The sequence below is a fragment of the Micromys minutus genome (assembly GCF_963924665.1).
Source record: "Micromys minutus genome assembly, chromosome: 12".
NCBI classification, from domain to species: Eukaryota; Metazoa; Chordata; class Mammalia; order Rodentia; family Muridae; genus Micromys; species Micromys minutus.
The window spans coordinates 54,541,840-54,561,732 of record NC_137981.1 but is presented as its reverse complement, the minus strand read 5'-3'; the positions used below and the strand labels follow the sequence as shown (position 1 = coordinate 54,561,732).

The following is a 19,893-nucleotide window of genomic DNA, read 5'->3' as shown; positions in this document are numbered from 1 at the left end:
GTGTGTGTGTGCAGGTGAGCGTGCACTTATGTGAGAAAGCCAGAGGACAACCTCGAGCTCATTCACAAGTGGAATTCAATGGTATTGAAGATAATACTGCTAGGGTTTTAGAGGTGAAGGAGGTCATCTGGGAACCCTGAGTTGCTGCTGCCATTACATCTTGGAGCTGAAATGAAGGCGACTTCCTCCGATTCATACTTATCTAAGGTATAATCTGACTCATGAGTATGAAGAGGAGTGAGTTGGGTCACATCATTTCTCCTCTCGAGTTTGGAAACTTCAGGCTTTACTAAGCATGACTCATACTCATGAATGAGCGGGGTTTTGAATGAGCAGTAAAAATAGATGCCATATCCTCTGGTTACTGAGGTCCCTGTGGGAACAAGTCACACACCCTAAGTCTAGATTCAGGAATAGAAAATTTACCTGTCATTTATCAGTCAAACAAAAGTGCTTGTTCACCACACGTGTTCCAGAGGATAAATCCTTTATGCAGCTCCTCAAGCTACTCTTGACATTTATTTAAATTTAGGGAATACTTTAGTTTCACAAACCCAAAGGAAAGCATCAGGGGGAAAGGCATATAGAGGAGGTATACCAGGAGGTATCCCTACCTGGTCGCTCACCACTCAAAGTCCATTCCAGTGTTTACTCAGGCTTTAGCTACAGGTGACGAAGCTGCCCTCAGGCTCATTCCAGACCTGCCTCCTTATCAGCACACACACACCTAAGACCACAGTTCACCCACCTTGTAATCAGATGCACGGTCTCCTTCAGAAAAGAGAAGACAAAGTCTGACAGTGCTAAGGTGTTAGAAAGAGACTAGACACCTTTCAACACACACACACACACACACACACACACACACACACACACACACACACACACACACACACACAGACTTTTACACCTCGCAATTTCTAGCATTACAGCCAAGCTCAGGCTCTGACCACTGCCTGGGGTTTCGATTCCCACTCTGCCATCAACTACCTGTGTTAGGCCGGACAAGCTGCTTTACCTCTCTGGGCCTTGGACTCCTCATATGTAAAACAGGCAATATGCCCAGTACAATCAGAGGCTTACTGTATGTGGTGAGTCATAACACACACTGTACACACAGCAAGCGTGGGCCTCCTCTTCCTCAGTGCTAACCTTGGCCTGTGATGACCACAGCACACAGACAGACATGGATGGACACAAAATGGAACCTATGGTATAATTCTGAACATTGCTTTTTGTCTTAGCATACCTTAGAGATGCAAAATTCTCCCACTAGATAACATCATCCATCCATGGGGCTGTAAGTATCACCCATGACTGAAAATCGCCACTGTGTGCCTGCAGCCAGGACCCTACCAGTCATCTCTACATGCTTCATGGACACTTGAAACCTAACAAACCCAAGTTTCCTCCCTCAAACCTTAACTTCCCTATGGCTTTTCTGTCTTAGCATGTGACATTCCCACCCAGATCCTCAGGTATCATGCTTGGCCTTCCTTCCCCTAACTAGCCTGTTCTTCATCACCTCTGCTGGCACCCTTGTCTGACCCACAGTGATGAGGATGCTCACAGGTCTCTCATGTTCCCTCCTGTAAGACTCTAACCTGTTAGTCCGAAGGCAGGCAAATGATCTCACCTGTTAATAAGGATACATCACCACCCTCTTGGCTTGAAACAATCTACTTCTGCATGTCACACGAATTCAGCTCCTTGAATGAGTACACCATCTGGCCCACATTCAATCTTTCAATGTCACCTGAGGACATACCCTTGGTCACTGGAGTATAACCCAGTGACCTGTGGAAAGCCATGAGCTGTTTCCCTTCTTGCACTCTCACTCTGTGCTCTCAGAAGTCTCAGACTCTTCCTACAGCAGGTCTCTGTCAGAGCAGTCTCTCCAAATCATAGCTTTTACTGTGTAAGACAGTACCACAAAGACACAGACAGGTCTCCCTGTTCTACATGTTGCGCCCAGGCCCTGTAACTGCACAGATGGCGTGGTGGTATGAAAGAATAGCTCCCATGGGCTTATCTATCTGAATGCTTGGTCAACAGCTGGGGGGGGGGGGGGCAACATCTTTGAAGGATTATCAGAATTTAAGAAGTGTGGCCTTACTGGAGGAAGGGTGTCACTTGGGGTGGACTCTGAGGTTTCAAAAGCCCATGCCAGGGCCAGTCTCTCTCTGCTACTTCTCCAGTAGTGCCCCTACATACTGCTGTGCTCTCTGCCATGTTAGTAACGTGCAAAGCCTGGGAAACTGTAAGCAAGTCCCTGATTAAATGCTTTCTTTTGTAAGGATTGCCTTGCTCATGGTGTTTCTTCACAGCTACAGATCATGACTAAGACAGGATCTAGCGGGACTATAAGTAATAATTAAAGATGTGCATAAGTAGCTGCCTAGGTATCCCCAAATCTCTGAAAACAAGCATATTTTAAGACTTTCCAGAACCACTGACTTTTCCATGAAGCCTTAGCGCTCTTCTGCTAAACGTATGACACAGTAAGTAACAGGGCTCAGTCATCTCATTAATCAGAAGTAAGAATGCATACACCATCAGGGTATGGTGTGGCTGTCTGCTCCTTCAAGCTCCATGTTAAAAGTGACAATGTACCAGTGCCAAGTAGTAACTGTGAGAGGTGGGCAGACAGAGGTCTCCGCCCTCAGGAGAGGAACAACGTTCTCATCAAAGTAAGATCATACTTCACTCTCGTCATGCCCCATGGATCGATGACAGAAGGCTCTTGCCTAATGCTGGACCCATGATGCTATACTTCCCAACCTCCAGAAACACAGTTGTTCATTCCAAATACCCAGGTTTGGGATTCTGTTCTTGCAGTGCAAACAGACTAAGACAGGGCCCATTCTTGAACAGCAAGTACTTGACAGCTAAGAATTGATTACTAATAAATTAGTGTTTAAGCAATAGTCATTTGTCCCAATGTTTCTTATAGCAGTGAGATGCTTCTAACAAAGAACACCCAGTCCTGCGGCTGGGTCCAGTCCCTGCCACCCACAGTGGAAGGGGACAACTGCCTCTGCTCTCCACGGTGCATATGCATGTGCTGTCCTCTCTCCCCCTCCATCTCTCTCCTACACTAATACATTTTTAAAAATGAATGACCTGTCCTCTGTGGGTGAACGGAAACTCAAACAGGCCTATTTAAACTAGTTTGAGTTTGGACAGTGTCTGAAAAGATCTATGAACAAGTCAGTCTATGAACATGACTATGCCAATGGAACATATTTGTTTCTTTTTAAAGGATTTCTTTCTCACCAAAAAAAAAAAAAAAAAAGAGCACGAGAAATTCAGAATATATACATGGAACAGATCAAACCGCCTACCGTACAAACAGGCAATGACTTCACAGAGTGAGGAACAGGGCTTCTTACTTGATTGCCTCGTAAATATTGTTTGAAGTATGGCCTGATAAAGCATCGTGTAAATTTCGGATAAAATAATCTCTGTATTCTTCTGGAAGGGCCATGAATGTTCCACCCATCACGATGAACTCCACCTTATCCACACTGTGGCCAAGCTGCTTCAGCTGGAAGAAGCACACATCCATCAGAGCCTGGTCCACTGCGGCACAGCTTCCAACCTCATCTCCTAGTCTCTGGAGCACAGCTCAGGAATGAGAAACAGTAACACACTTTGCTAATTCTGTGCATTTAAAGAACAAATGTCTGAAAGAAAAACAAGTCCTGCTCAAATAAGATGGGAGATTAGGAATTAAAACTCAACCAGAAGCTAGACTTTAATGCCGACAGTTAAGTGGCAATTTAACATCAGGAAGAATTTAAGACATATATAACAGGTAACACAGAATGTAATAAATAGAAAGTCAACATAATATAGCATTAAATACTGCAAATATTTATCACACATATATTTTATGTCAGACTTCATGGTAAAAAGACACAATTGTGACTGAAACCCAACCTGGACTTCACGTACAGGGAGAAAGATAAATACTAGATTAGACTGAGCCCTCAAGATGCAATTTAAAGCTTGACTGTGGGCACAGACCCTCAAACTCCTTCTAGAAAACCAAAGTATAACTATCTCAAAATGAAATACCCCATCTCTTCTACCACAGGGCAGGAGGGCACTGTGCCAACCACAATAAGCCAGGATCCAAGTTTTAAGATTCCTTGCTGCATTGCAAACATGAGGAAGCTAGATCAAATATGAACTAGAATACACTACATAATGAAAATCCATAGAGACCTTAAAACTGCTGTTTCTACAAGTAGCACACAGCAGGTGCTGTTGCTGTCTGTGTGTGTCTGAGGGAACGTGTGTATGGCTAACCAATCATCAGCATGAGAGGGTTCCGTCTCTGTCCATGGCTGCAGACAAGGGGGACATCAGAATCATTCTGGGGGCATCTGTACAAACTGCTAGGACTCCAAGGCAAACTCCACCCCCACCTGCAGAGGTGGAGACCCCTGTGTCACTACGTCACTAAGTTCCCCAGATGACTCTACTGCACTTACTTACAAAAGAACTGTAATTATATGTGACTATCCTAATATCTAAACCGAGGAAGGATCTTTAAATAGTTTTAGTAAATAAAATATTTCACACTCTATTAAAACAGTTTTTCATCTTGTGATGACTGTTCTTGGTTGTCAACTTGATGACAACTGAAATTAAAATCCAAACGGCGGGGCAGACCTGTGAGAGATTTTTTTTTTTTTATTAAATCTGAAGTAGAAGATCCACTTCTAATCTGGATCTTTACTCTGGGCCATGACTTCTACTGGAGCCTATATTAAGGACAGACAAGGAAGCAGTCTCTCTCCATCTGCCTGCCCCTCCCCCTTCACTGGTAAGTCCATTCCTTCACTGACATTAGAGCTACTTCTTTGGGATCCCAGCTTTACAGAAGAGCAGCCGAGACATCCAGCCACATCGACCGAACAACTACTGGATCCTTGGACCTTCCACTCATGGGCAGTGATTGTTCAACTAATTGGACCACAACCTATAAGCCACTTTATAAACTCCCTTTCTCTCTCCCTCTCACCCCTGTATATACATATATTTTTCCATTCATTTTATAAATTCTGTTTCTCTAGAAAACCCTGACTAATACACATCTTAAATGAGTAGAGTGCCATGCCTGAAAAACAGAATCAAAGTTAAATCAGTTCAGAGCTTGTGATGGTTTGTGTATGCTTGGTACCAGGGACTGGAATACTGCTGTGAGCAGACACCATGACCAAGGCAACTCTTATAAGGAGAACATTTAACTGGGGCTGTCTTACAGGTTCAGAGGTTCAGTCCATTATCATCTAGGCAGAACATGGCAGTGTCCAGGCAGGCATGGTGCAGGAGGAGCTGAGAGTTCTACATCTTCATCTGAAGGCTGCTAGCAGAATACTGGCTTCCAGACAGCTAGGATGAGGGTATTAAAGCCCACACACACAGTGACACACCTACTCCAACAAGGCCACACCTCCTAATAGTGCTACTCCCTGGCCCAAGCAGATACAAACCATCACAGAATGTGTTTTCCCAAGGGCTGTGGGCTCCCTGTGTGGGGTCCTGACTGCTGATCCTCCCACCTGTGCCTGCAGCATTAGAGCTGGGTGGTGTTCAATAGTGAGCTGCCACACAGACCCAGGAGCAACTTATGTACTGCACTTTTGTACTGTACTCCTTTCCATTTCGGATCCTCTATTTGTCTCAGCATGTTGATTTCTGCAACAACTTCCGACACTTACACTTTAGCACTGGCAAGGTTATGTTTAGACTCCTCGAGAAGTTCAAGGTCACCTGTACAGCTCTAGTTTTCAACCAGCTATGTTGATGTATAATTTTTGTGCCATAAAATGCACCCTCTTTAAGGCACAACTGGAGTTTTGATGGAGTTATGCACCACTACAGTCATGACACACAAGTCCACCATCGCCAGTTGGCTACTGAAACCGCTGTAACTCCCTGCTCTCGCCGAGACTGTCACCACACATCCTGATCTCGTTCTGGATGCTCAAGCCCTTGCCTACTCTTAGGAACTTTTACACACTTTCATAAGTGACTTCCGTCAAAGTGAAAGGACACAACAGTCTCTAAGCAGCCAAGTGTGACCACACACAGCTCACTGCTCTAAGTCTCTCATCGGATGAGCAGAACCTCGCTCTTTTCAAAGTACTCCACACTGACGCCAAATCAAGCACATGTGCCATCTTTGAAGTGCAAAAAAAAAAAAAAAAAAAAAAAAAAACAATTAACAAAGCCTCTTTACCTGCTCTATCCGGTGTCTTGTCTGCAGATAAGGGTCGTATCTAGCACGAATAGCTCGCATGGAAGTTGGCTAAGTAAACAAGGAGAAAAATTATGTAACAATTATATAAAATTAAAGGAGTGCAAAGTAGTGAAAGGCTGTGTCAAAACAAAATATTCTAGGGTTTTGAAGACTAAGACCACATCTCATGTCCCACTTTCTAGTCTGTCTCAGCTAGGTGCAGAGTATCCGGCCACTCTCCGCGCACTCTGCTGAGATTACATCAATAGCAGGGTACTACATTCACCTTCTATGGCAATGTGATGGCACCCAAAGTGTAGTGTACACACACGGATGGGCACACATGCAAGAGAGTCATACAGCAGGATGCTCCTGGCACAAGGCCCTTAACTATACGTGCTTTTTAATGGCTCAGTGACTGCTCATGATGCCACTGTCACACATCAGAACACTCTACAGTGATGATGGTGTAGTTCCCTGGCATAGAGGTTCTCTGACTTTTTAGGGTGACCCGGAGCTGCTCAGAATGCAGAGGTTAAGTGACAGTGACAACTGGCACAGCTATAGCACAGCTCAGGGTGGGGGCAGAGGACAGGACATCTCAACAAAAGACTGCATAAACAAGATTGGCCAAATGCCAACACCGGCTGACATGCCAACACGGATGGGGATTTCCTGAGGCCCCGAACCTAGATCATGAGCTACAGGCAGTCAACGGTGCTGAGACAGGGAGAGTGTTTTCTCCAGGGACTAGCTATCTGACTGACTCTCCAATTCCCAGTGGTCAGACCTAAACACCTATATCCCTGTGCGTTCCAGGTGAGACAGGACGGTTATCAAAAAGTTTGAGTTACAATGAGACACATCTGGGAAAACACACACACACACACACACACACACACACACACACACACACGCCTTGTGTGAGGCAAGAGCAAAATGGTATTTTACCACATTATTTAATATGTAAAAACGAAAAACAAGAGTAAAAAATTGGAACCATGGAATTCAGGGATTTATCTGTCAGCTGCGTAAGGTTCTATGCCTCAAATTCCTCAACATAGAACAGAGAGTCATAATATTTACATTCCAAATACTGCTGAAAGGCTTGGAGGGGCAAAGCATTTGGGACAGTGGCTGGAAGTAATGGTTAAGAAATGCTCGCGTCAGCATTTCTCCCATGACTTGGCCCATATGCTGCACTCGAAGACACAGTGCAAATATTTGGCAAAAGGCTTTTCTAGTCATGAAGAAACCCAAACTTAAACCGATAAGAATATAGGTACTTGTCACATCACACTCCGGACCATAGCACTTTGTCAGGACCAAGTCAAGGCTTTACCTCATAGCCCGTGTAAGACTGGGTTGAGTACTCAAAGTCCGAGTCAGGTCCTCCAGGGCAGTATCTGGACATGAAGAAGAACAGATAGATGAAGGCTCAGTTCAGCAGGAAATCCTGCCGTCAAAGCAGCTTTGCCATCAATTCAAACCCCAGTCGACTCAGTGAGGTGGGTGACAATACTGTCTAGCCGTCTTGAACCCTGCAGTCACAACTCTTATAGGCCTGACACAGGAGCCCAGCCCAGTCTGGGTGACGAGGTGCGTCCCTGGGAAGTTTCCAGCACACTCAATCCCCTGGCTCTGTCACACATTTGCATCCATGAACTTCCCAATTCCCCAGTCAGAAACACCTAACAGCTATTTAAAGGAATAACTTTAAAATGCTGGATATCTTTCTTTTCCAAATTAATTTTGAATTTAATGATGGATTCAAGGAGCTCACTTTCCCACATTTAATTTACTGAGGTATCAGGTGTCAACTGTCCCAAATTCATAACTTATGAGTATTTCAGAACCACAGCGCTATCTGTTCAGTTTCAGCAAGCCGAAATACTTTACCAAAGCTGGTAATTTAGAGGCTGAACTTTGGATCTGTACTGACCAAGGCATTAGGGAATTCACTTACTCGTTTAACTGAAACACATACACCGACATATCAAAACCATACTTACACACATATATTCCCTGTAAAGCTGATGTGTGGACATCTGTGGGGTTTGCACATCACAGCCACAACTGCAATCTACAGAAGGAAGATAAAAAAGCTATCACTGAAAAATTAACAAAAATTTACATAGTGGTTACCCCAAGAGTAAAGGAGAGAAATGCAATTGGAGTGGGACATAAAGGTCCTCAAGGTACTGAAAGGGCAGGCGCATCAATCTGAGAAGAAATCTGAGTGTCTCCCTCAAGACACAGATGATGCTGTATCATGAAGCTGTGTTCTTTTTTCCTGCCAATATAGTGTTTCTGTGAACTGTGTATGAGTTTGATACTCAGTTCTACCACAAGTATGAAATAAGGAACTATCAGTACTAATCTGTGAGTCTAGACCTTGCACCCAGGAACTTGAGCACTCTACCTCTGAGCTATAAGCCCAGCCCTGGGAATTAACTTTTAGGGTCGTCATAATTCTTATTCTCTAAATAGTTTGCTAAAATAGCCTACAAAGATCACTTCATATGATATTATAAATAAGCTAATCATTATTATTCAAATTCTACAGACACCCTGGATTTCAACATCTATATCAGGAAGTAGGAAGTTAGGGAACACACTGATTCAGAGTTTATGTGCAGAATCTCACAAACTGACAGAGTTCAGGCAGGGTGGGAAAAGTGCCTGCTTGAGGAAGGGGCGGGTAGCAGAGATCTCAAGCTATAAGATACTGACATGGGAGGCAGGTGCCCAGACAGATACACAAAGCCTAACATAAGCTGGCCCCTTAGGACAGAGAGGAAGCTGCAGACAGAACACGTAGACAGAGAAAAGCAGCTGAAGCCAGGGATGAAAAAATGAGCTACTGTTTTCCAAATAGTTGCAAACAAATAGATGGAGAAACCTCAAAACAGATGGAAATGTGTTTATGTAAGCACACACATGTGCAGAGTACCAAAGGGACACAAATACAGAGGCATTTGTTAAACCAAACTGAAAACAATGGACACTTTTCAGTGTGAAGATAAATCAAGGAAAGCCAGGACAGGTGTGGTCTGAGGCGCCGTGGCAACCAGGTGAGCAGTGGCTCTGAACTGAGACATTATTGCAATAGCAGGTGGTGACCAGATGACACCAGGTGCACATTAGATTCCTATTTTTGTTTTTTTAAGTTTTTATGTGGTGTAAGTATCTGCTAGTAATATATGTATATCAGACTCAGCGCACATAGTGTGTATAAGTCGTGAGGTTCAACTGTCTACAAGTATCAGAATCCAGGGGGTCAGGCCACTGACACAGCCAACCAAGCCCTATAAAAATCACATCCTGATCCAGACAGCAGAGAAAACATACGGGGCCACATCAGGAACACAGACTTCAACTCTTGGAACCCCTTTTCCAATGGAACCTGATCCCACCCATTTCCCCTGGCCTCACACTCAGTCTTTGGTTCTCAGAGCCTCAACCCCAATTCAGCCCTCTAATGCTTCAGAGTTCAGAACGAGAGTGTACAACATGGCCTCCATGTTTCTGAACTACTGAGCATGCAGTATCTAGAATAACCTTCATACCACTCTGCAGGCACCTGAAATAGTTTTCTGCTATTTGGTTTCTCTGCCAATTGCACATGGTTGTTTATAAGCTAATCCCTAGTCCTCAAATGAACTCAGCAGGAAGCTGAGACAGTGTGAGTTCATGGCCAGTGTGGCCTATACAATGTCTGTCTCAAAAGAATCATTAGCCAAATGAGCTGTGGCCAGTCTGTTGCACTTTCTGTCTGCACAGGCTGTGCCCTTTGTGCCCACCCCCCACTTCTGCGCCCTCTTTCCTATTCCTTTCTTGCTCTCAGCACCCTCTGAGCCTGATCCTTCCTCATTGTATGAGCCTACTCACAGGTCAGGAAAGTGCCAAGTTTTCTGATGGCACTTTACTATTTCCTTTCGCTGAGGGGCTCCAGTCTCTGGACAGCCACAGTGCTCCCTATGGGAGATTTGCTTCACCATCATCACATATAAAATTACTCTGCATCATTGCATGGCATTTGTCATACTGTAAGTCACCAAGCCCTGATCTTTAAAGATTCTACAAAGCCATGTACTCCTGCAAGCATCCTAGCTGGTGGACCTCCCAGCTTTGTGCACACATCTTCATTCAAGCACACAGCATGACGACTTTCAGGAGTCCAAGTCCTGTGTCAGATTCTCAGCTGCCTCACCACCTGTGTCAGTATCTCGGCTGCCTCACCACCTGTGTCAGATTCTCAGCTGCCTCACCACCTGTGTCAGTATCTCAGCTGCCTCACCACCTGTGTCAGATTCTCAGCTGCCTCACCACCTGTGTCAGATTCTCAGCTGCCTCACCACCTGTGTCAGTATCTCAGCTGCCTCACCACCTGTAGCAATATCTCACCAGTTCAGTAACTTACCCCACTGGCTGTCCTGACGGGCTTTGCCTTTAGCTTGGGAACCAACATCTTTCGATAGTGAGGAGGGACCGCAGCAATGATATCCACCAGGCGGGGCTGGGACGAAAGGCCATACTTGGCAGCAGTCTTGGTTTTCAGCCTGAAAGCAAAACATTTAGCACTGTCATCAGTATCTCCCATCCCTCTACCCTTCACCAGGTGGCAAGAATGGCCTAACAATCTGTGAATACTAGGAAATAAAGAAATAAATCTGCTAACAAGCATCTTGCTGTTCTTAACCTTAAACACCAGGAAGTAAACCAGGACTGTGGGGCCCAGGACGATGGCACAGTGAAAATCTCATTCCAAACTGCACCGAGCTTCCATCCTAAAGAACTACTCTGCCCCTACCCCTTCTCAGCCTCATTGCTGACATGTGGAACTGTTCGGAAGGCTGACTAGACACTGCCACCTGTCTCCTAGGAAGGAATAGCTCTGATTGAGGATGACTTTCCTAAGAGAAAATTCTACACAAAAGCAACAGCAACAAATCAAAAACCAGAACACAAATCGAAGAATCTATCGTAACAAAACTTCATAGTGCCTCCCGACTTTAGCACTATCTGTAGCCCCAAGAGTGTCCTTCACTTGAATAATGACTTTAATTCCTAAATCCCACTCCCATTTCTGTCTCGCTGTACACAGATTACAGTTGGACTCAAAATCCTCCTATGTCCACTCCTGAATGCTGAGTTTACAGTGTGCTCCACCATGCCCCCATTATTCCTTTAATTTTCTCTATGATTTGAACAGCTTTCTTTCTCTGTGCCTACTGATCACGCTGTCTAATAATTAACCCGCCCAGAAGTATCTGTGAGTTGCTCACATTGTTCTCAACAAATGCTAACTGAATAGCCAGCGTGTACAGGCTACTACCCACTTGTGTGGTATGTCAGGTGTGAGCAGTCCTTTCATGTGATGTGCCATGGCTGTACTGTCCCCCTCCCCCCAAACACAAACCACATGTAAGGGTTGTATCCAGAATGCAGAAAAGATTTCTGTGAACACATGCTGGGGAAACAGTGAAGACAGACGCAGAAGAGCGCTTAGGTCTCAAACTGTGGGAGTTGGTTTTCTCCGTCCACTAAAGACACTTGTACCTACTAGACCATCTTGTCAGCCCCTTGTGCTGACTAGTTTTATGTCAATTTGACACAAACTAGAGTCCTCTGGGAGGAGGGAATCCCAGCTGAGAGACTGCCTCCATACTCTGGGGCTGTAGGCAAGCCTGTGGGGCATTTTCTCAATTATTTATTGAAGTGGAAGGGCCCAGCTCATTGTGAACTGGGCCAGGCCTAGGCTGATGGTCCTGGGTTAAAGAAAGCAGGCTGAGCAAGCCATGGGGAACAAGCTAGTAAGCCACACCCTCCAAGGCATCAGATCCTGCCTCCAGATTCCCGATTTATGCTTCTGCCCTGACATCCTTCAGAGATGGAGTGTAATCTGAGAGTTGTAAGGGAAGAGTAAACCCTTTCCTCCATAAGTTGCTTTTGGTCATGGTGTTTCACCACAGCTACAGAAACCTAAACTAAGAGAAGTTGGAACCAGGATAGTGGAGTACTGCTGTGACAGATCTGTCCATGTTGTTTTGGGGGGATTGTGGGAGGGCTTTGAACTTCGGCCAGGAAAAGCCACTGAGCCAATGGGATGTTCTGTGGAGATTAAAAGGTAAGAGTGTCGAAGGCAGTGCAGATGGAGGAGGCCTGGCTTGTGAAACAGAGGGAAGCAAAGACCCTACCAGGACTGTCTGTGTGACAAATCTGGTGTCTGGTCAGCTGGAGAAACAGCTGTGATAGGAAGAGGCCAACATTACTGAGGTGAAATCTGTGGATAATTTCCTCAGAGTTAGCACATGCAAGCTGTCTTTTGAGGTGGACAAGGCTGTACCTTGTGCTGGTAGCCAAACCTAGTCCTCTGTCTCAAAAGTAGAACTGGTTTTGAAGCCATGGAGGCGTCATGGAGAGCAACTGAGGCCTGGCACTGTGAGAGGTCAAGAGAGGCCACTGAAGAAGGTGCAGCCAGAGCAGCAACAGAAATCCCATGACTGAAGGAAGGGCCATGCAGAGAAGCTGAAGCTTGCATGAAGAGAGCCCAGGAGAGGCTACCGTTCAAAGTCCGGCCTGCCCCCAACATTTTGGAGGGGATGACCACAAAAGACACCAGTAGCTGTGGAGTGGGGGCAGTAAAAACCCAGAAGACCTGTGTGTACTGGAGAGAGCAGAGCTGGAAAAGAGGCCCAAGCACCTTGGAGGAGCCCAGATGATTGTGAGTGAATCCCAGACTTGGACACTGAGTTTGGTTTTGCTTTGTTCAGATTGTGACTGTGCCCTGGTTCTTCCCTCTTGAAGTAAGAAAGTATTTAACTCAATTTTGATTTTTCCAGGAGCCCACAGATGAAACTTTGAACCTTTAAAGGGGATTTTGGAGTTTTAAGGGACTGGATATTTTAAAGAGACTGTACTCTTAATTATCTGTTTGAATTGTAAAGAATACAGGACTTTAAAGTTATTTATGGTTTATATTGTAATGTTAATATTAATGTGCCATCTTGGGGGATAAATGAGAAAAAGAAAGAATCTAACTGAAAAGTGTTGCATTTGTGTGTCAAGTTGACAAGGGGTCAGTTTTGCAGGCTGGATTTATGTCAATTTGACACAAGCTGTAAGCACCGAATCAGAGAAGCCTCAATAGCAAAAATGCCTCCATAAGATCAGGCTGTAGACAAGCCTGTAGGGCATTTTCTTAATCAGTGACTGATGGGTGAGGGCCCAGCCCATTGTGGGTGGTGCTAACCCTGGGCCAGTGATCCTGGGTTCAGAAAGCAGATTGAGCAAGCTATAAGGAGCAAGCAACATTCTTCCACGGCCTCTGCACCAGCTCCTGCCTCTAGGTTCCTTCCTGTTTGAGTTCCTGCCTGGCTTTCCTCTATGGTGAAATGTTATCTGAAGTATAAACTGAAATAAACCCTCTCCTCCCCAAGCTGTTTTAGTGTTTCATCAAAGTAAAACCCTAACTAGGAACATCTTCCATTCAGTTTCTGAAAGGAGTAGCTCCTCTGTTTCCTGCAGTACACTCGTGACAGAGCCTGGGACACTGAAAGTGCCAATTAAGGCTGGGGGCAATTAAAGTCAGAGGCTCCAGCACAATTGTATCATCATGAAGTACGTGACAGGACAAGGCAGGAAACTGCAATTCTTAAGCACTACACAGAAAACAGGTAGCTCTAGGTCAGCTCAACTGCCAGGCACAGGGGGAATGCTAGGAATTCCAGTACGTGGGAGGCTTAGGCGAGAGGACTGTCTTGAGTTCTGAGGCCAACTTGAGATACAAAATGAGACCACGTGTGAGACAGACAGACCCTTACTTGAGAACACAACTGCAAGACTGACCTTTTATAGATGCACTTACTTATTTAGATCGACGTCTTTCCCCTGCTCATGAGCCTCAACCAGCTGCTTGATCACGTCTCCTATTGTCAGCATCATCAGCTCAGCCGTGCTAAAATCCCCTGCAGAGATACATTTCCACAACAGAGACTCATTCATCTTTTTTTAAACACTTGTTTATATATGTATGTGTGCTTACATACACATAAGTGTGGCGGTCAGAAGCCTCTGGAGTGTTGACATTACAGTATGTACTATCTGCCCTGGCCTATCTAAGGATCTAGCTGCATTTCTAGCACACTGTCTGTTGACCTTCGAGAACCCTTCTTGGCAGCCTCCCTCGCCCCCCAACCCCCCCACCCCGTTTATCCACAGATGCAAGAGATGCTGACTTGATAGCTACATCACCCTGCCAGTCACAAACGACTCAACCGCGCACGAGCCTCCACCCAAGCCAGAAAAATCTTCTCACCAAGGGTCGGGGGAACCCATGTTTTACCAGCTGACAACACTGTTAGCTTGTGTGATGGTAACACACATGCCTCCTGCCTGCTGGTGTGAAAACATAAGAAGTCATCTGAGAAGTGTGGATAAGAAAGCCAGGGAACTTGCAGGGACCTTTCATTTAGTCCCATTTGACACTCACGGTGACACTGTAAAGCTGGTACTGCTGTCCCATTTTAAACATGTGAAACTGGATCACGTTCAGACATCAGTGTAAACGACAAGGTTACACCTCAGGTCCAGGTCTTTTCACTGTATTGTGCGCTCCACTGACTTCATGAGGCAAAGCCAATACACACCACACAGTGAGAGAGAAGTCCACGGAGAGAGAGACTATCCCAGAATTCTCAGTTCTACAAAGGTGCCTCAGAGGCCGTGTAACTGAGGTGGACTCGGGGGATGGGGTGAGCACAGAAGATGAGGCAGCACCCTGAAAGCTGCAGATCTGCACATCTCCATCTCTCTGCGTGTTACTCTGCGTTTATCTTTCTACATAAAAGATTTTCTGCCTAAGACTTACTCTTACATAAGAGTAAGAGGCTGGGTGGCCAGAACCAAAGATTTGAACTACTACTTGGGTTATCTGGAAGCGAGCTAGTAAGAAGAGCTTCGTGGGGGAAACAGAATAAGCATCACTAAGGAAAGGGCAGGGCGGGAACCAGGAACAACAGGGTGGACAAGGGTAGGCTTGAGGGTTACTTATTCTGGTGAAAGGACATCTGTCAAACTTAACCACAGGCTGCCTGAACAGGGTTCAGTAAGTAGATAGTGCACTGGCCAGTAGGCAAAGTTATTAACAGTAACAGTAGAGAATTATACACATTCTCAACCCTGTAACTTAAAAAGACGAAAGTAGGTTTGGTTTTTAAAAGAAAGTGAAGAAAGTGTGATTATCACTATAACAAATATGTCAGAAAGTTAAAAGAAAGGCACAATCAGTTTAGATGCGAAACAAAAGCCAGAGCTACACAAAGACTTCAGTTCCAACCCCTGCCCCCACCTTCAAAGCTAGACATAGCCACATCCATGCCTGTGAAGTGGGGGCCGTGGGGGACACGGCATGATGGGATTGCTGGGGCTTGCTGACTTGCCATCCTCAAAAGGAACACGTACAGTAAGGGAAGATCGAATCAATCTAGTGCATATTTTGCCCGATGTGACAAGAATATAGAACCCGTCTACAAAGGCAACACCACAGTGAATTCTCATTTAATACTTCAGGCATCACAGGCCCCATGACCAGTCAGCTCCACACACAAAGTATAAACTTAGGCTGGAAAAAGTTAACCAAACCTCAGTGTTTTCAAGCATGAAATGACAACAAAATGACTTCAAGATGACAGGTAAAGGCTCAATACCCAGCTATTATTCTGACAACCAACAGTATTATTATTACACCAACTGCTCAAGGACAGTACAGAATTAAGAATCTATTGTAAATACTTTTTTTTTTTAATTCCTTCATTCTGTTGGGGGGAAAAAACCTGCACAGTATTGCTTCAGGATACTCCGGAGGTAAAATAAATGGGAGTCAGTTCACATAAAGCTGTTGCAGAAACTGCACGGATAATTCCTACCTTAAAGAAGCACCAACGCCTTCCCTACTTTTAAGATTAAAAGCAACTTAAATAAACACGTCCAATAAGTCACCACAAATGAAACTGCAACTCACCACCTTATCTCCCCAGAGAATTATCCTGAAATAACGGTATCGTTTACCCATCTACACAAAAGACAGCAAGTAGTCACTTCCAAAGTGGGAGAGAGAAGGGGGATGTTTTACAAAGGACATAGATAAAGGAGGCCTGCCGATTCCAGGTCGCGCGGGCCCGGTCCAGGCAGCAGATTCCCGTATAAAAGTGAGCTTCAACCCGTGATCTCAGAACATCCACCGCCTCCCTTGCACCCTTGTCCCACGCTTTTTGCACCTTTCCTCTTTTGCTTCATATCTGCGCTGGCGTAGCAGGATGCCACCACGTTACAGTAGCTCAGACGACGGAGAAACTAGGCAGCCGTAAAGTAACCCGGGACTGTCGTGAAAACACAGCGACTGTACCATAAAGCTCTTCCCAGAAGGCGGAGCGCGGAGCCCCGCCCTGTCTAGGTGGCCGCTCCCAGCTCTCCCAGACTGGTAGGGGGTGTGCCCTGTGTTTTTTTTTTTTTTTTTTTTTGTAGGAAGATGGACAGTTCTTGGGGACCAGAAAGCTGGATCTGGCTAGTAGCGACAGGACAGTTTATCCAAAGAAGCTGCTCCGAGAAGCTGGGACGAGAGCGGGATGTGACAGAGTTCCTTAAACAAAAAGCCTGGGCTTTGATAACTGCAAGAGAGACTGTGACTCTTGTCACCAGTATAGCCAACCATGTTGAGATAAAGGGTACCAGATAACTCCTCCCCCTGACACCCGGGGTGTTGGACATAAACGTTGTTGTTGTTGTTGTTGTTTTAGAGTTATAGAAGAATTGAAGGCAGGAGACAAGAGTTATGTTTAAACAGTCAAGGTTAAGGTGTGGTCCGGTTGATCATTGTCTCAGTTCTGGTTCTCTAGGTAATCAAAGTCTTTATCCCTTCCATCCCTTCAGGAGATCCATCTGGCTCCTACAAAGTGATGGATCATTCAGTGCTCCAAGGTGAAGCCCTGACTAATAATAGTCCTTATATTGGCAGGAGCTTGGCCTTTGAGACTCTTTGTTTTCTCTGGACTCAAGGTGACTGCAGGTTTAGGACGATTTATCTTTATAATTAAGCCAAAATAAAGGAGACAACTAGACACAAAATGAAGACAGATACCAGACCTTTATCTTGCATTTGGTTACTTGTCTAAGTGCCTATTTCAAGAATTTTAGAATTGAGTAGTCCTTGTGTGAGGACTTGGGAGCTCAGGTACCACCACACACTGGGGGGACTGGACAGAAATCCCGTACACCACACACTGGGGGGACTGGACAGAAATCCCGTACACCACACACTGGGGAGACTGGATAGAAATCCCATACACCTAAACATTAAGCCTTCAGAGTGATAAAGCTAAGCTCTGATTTGCCTAAAAGACAATAATCGAGAAGCAAGTATCAGCTGGGTCTTTCAGGCTTTGCAGCCTAGAGGTTCCCTGGGTCTCTGATTTTTCTTGATGATGATCATGAAAGCAGAAGGTGAGACACTACGCACACAGTTTTGCAGCATCTGCATATAGGACTTGGAATAACTCTTTCTTGAAACCCTTCCATGGACCAAAGATTAGGAATTCTTGGCATTAATAAAGGATAGAAAATGTGATGTCTCAAGTTTCTTACAACCCAGTAGTTGAGGTAGCTCTGACTTGGGTATCACCACTACATTGAAATGGTCCTGGTCAAGACTGAGATTTGTTGGCGTACCAAATTATCTTAACACCACCCTCCTGACGACAAAAAATAAGTTAACTTCCTTGACTATTTTTGGATAAGGGTCCCTACTCCAGAATTTTCTTCTTATTATTATTTCGGTTTCTTTAATAGATATCTCTGGCTCACTTCAAGATGTTGGTCTTCTTGATCCTGTCTCTTTCTAGTGATTCCTGAGTTCCATGGCCTTTAAGTATCATTTTTCTGCTCTCAGGTTTATAGTTCAACACCAACCTCTTCCCTATTGGACGTCTTGGTAGATTTTGAAGTCTAGTATGTATCTCAAACTCACACATAAAACAGAAATCCTCTATGATTCTGTGAAGACTAATCTTCTGCCAACTTGACACTCGGACTAGAATTATCTGGAAGGAGGGAACCTCAATTGAGAAAATGGCTTCATACAGTCTGAGTGTAAGGCATTTTCCTATGTAGTGATTGATGCCGGAGGGCCCAGCCCATTGTGGGAGGTGGCTTCTGGGTTCTATAAGAAAGCAGGCTGAACAAGCCAGGAGCTTCTACATCAGTTCTTGCCTACGTGTCCCCTCTCTATTTGACTTCCTGTTCTGGCTTCCTTCAGTGATGAACTATGGTATGGAAGTGTAAGCCAAATAAACCCTTACCTCTCCAAGTTTTCTTTTGGTCATGGTGTTTTGTCTCAGCGACAAAAAAAAAAAAAAAAAAAAAAAAAAAAAAATACAGAAAAAGCAGACTGCAATTGCATCAAAGTCTGGAAACCACTGAGAGATTATTTCATCTCAAATCAGGCTAGAAAACCATAGAAATGATAAAAGACATGTTCAGATTCCAAAAATGTTTTTGATGATTTCAACACACCTTCCACTCACAATGGCAAAAACAAAAGAGACACCACACCCAGTATAAGATCTCAGCTTTCGGATCAAGGAAGGGGGAATAATGTAGTTGTCTGATATGAAGTGATTCAGAGGGGCTGGCTTTGGATCTGATGGATTTGAGATGCCTGGTGAGTTGCAAACCATGAGAGGTATACTTGAGATCCCAGTCGAGAGCTTTAGGTGTATAGTGGGGTTTAAATTTGTGAGACAGGGTAAAAGAAGTGATAGAAATCTAAGCCTCAGGATATTCCATTGATCTGTTGATCAGAGACAAGACTAGTAACAAGCAAGAAGACTGGCCAGACATCTGAGGAAGTGAGAGGAAACCCAAGAGAGAGTAGGAGACCTAGAAGCCAAGGGAACAATATTAAGAAGCAGAGAGTTATCAACTGGATCCTATATTGCTGATTAATTAAGGAAGATGAAAATTGAATTGATCAGGAGCTTTGGGAGAACCTTGGTGAGAATAGGGGAAGAAGAAGGGTCCCAGCTCCATCAGAGTAGGTTTATGTAATAGCCAATCTTGGTTATCAACTTGACACAGTTGGAAGAGGCAACTTCAACTGAAGAATTGTCTCTATCATGTTAGCCTGTGGGCATTTTCTGGATTGCTAATTGATGGAGGGGGGCCAAGTCATATGCATGGTACCATCCCTGAGCAGATGGACCTGGGATGTCTAAGAAAGTTAGCTGAAAATGAACCTGGGAGCAAGCCAGAACACAGTCTCCCTCCATACTTTCTGCTTTACTTCTTGCTCGAACTCCTGCCCTGACTTTTCTCAAGTCTGGACTGTGATCTAGAAGTGTAAGCCAAAACAAACCCCTTCCTCCTGAATTTGCTTTTTGGTTAGGATATTTATTACAGTGGCCAAACACAAACGAGGGCAGTTTATAAGAGATATGTAGAAGAGGGCTGGATGATTTCAGATAAGTTTGAGATTTGCCATAAGGAAGTACAGATATGGGGCTGATGTGTTCTGGAGAGGAAATGTTCTGCTTAGTTATATGGTTGGAGAGACTCATGGGGTCTGATGCAGAAGAGAAGACATG

General features: G+C 44.8%; 1 protein-coding gene across 1 annotated transcript in view; it reads right to left on the bottom strand.

Moving 5' to 3' along the window:
- Positions 1–16,620, bottom strand: part of ELP3 (elongator acetyltransferase complex subunit 3) — a 55,927-nt gene extending 39,307 nt beyond the window's left edge. Inside the window, exons 1-7 of the mRNA XM_080926883.1 lie at positions 16,534–16,620; positions 14,124–14,223; positions 10,677–10,815; positions 8,266–8,336; positions 7,596–7,659; positions 6,254–6,322; positions 3,393–3,547 (exon numbers count right to left, since the gene is read on the bottom strand). Coding sequence (XP_080783009.1) covers positions 3,393–3,547; positions 6,254–6,322; positions 7,596–7,659; positions 8,266–8,336; positions 10,677–10,815; positions 14,124–14,223; positions 16,534–16,552 — 617 coding nt within the window. The 5' untranslated portion in view covers positions 16,553–16,620. The remainder of the gene's footprint in view (positions 1–3,392; positions 3,548–6,253; positions 6,323–7,595; positions 7,660–8,265; positions 8,337–10,676; positions 10,816–14,123; positions 14,224–16,533) is intronic.
- Between the last annotated feature and the right edge of the window lie 3,273 nt (positions 16,621–19,893).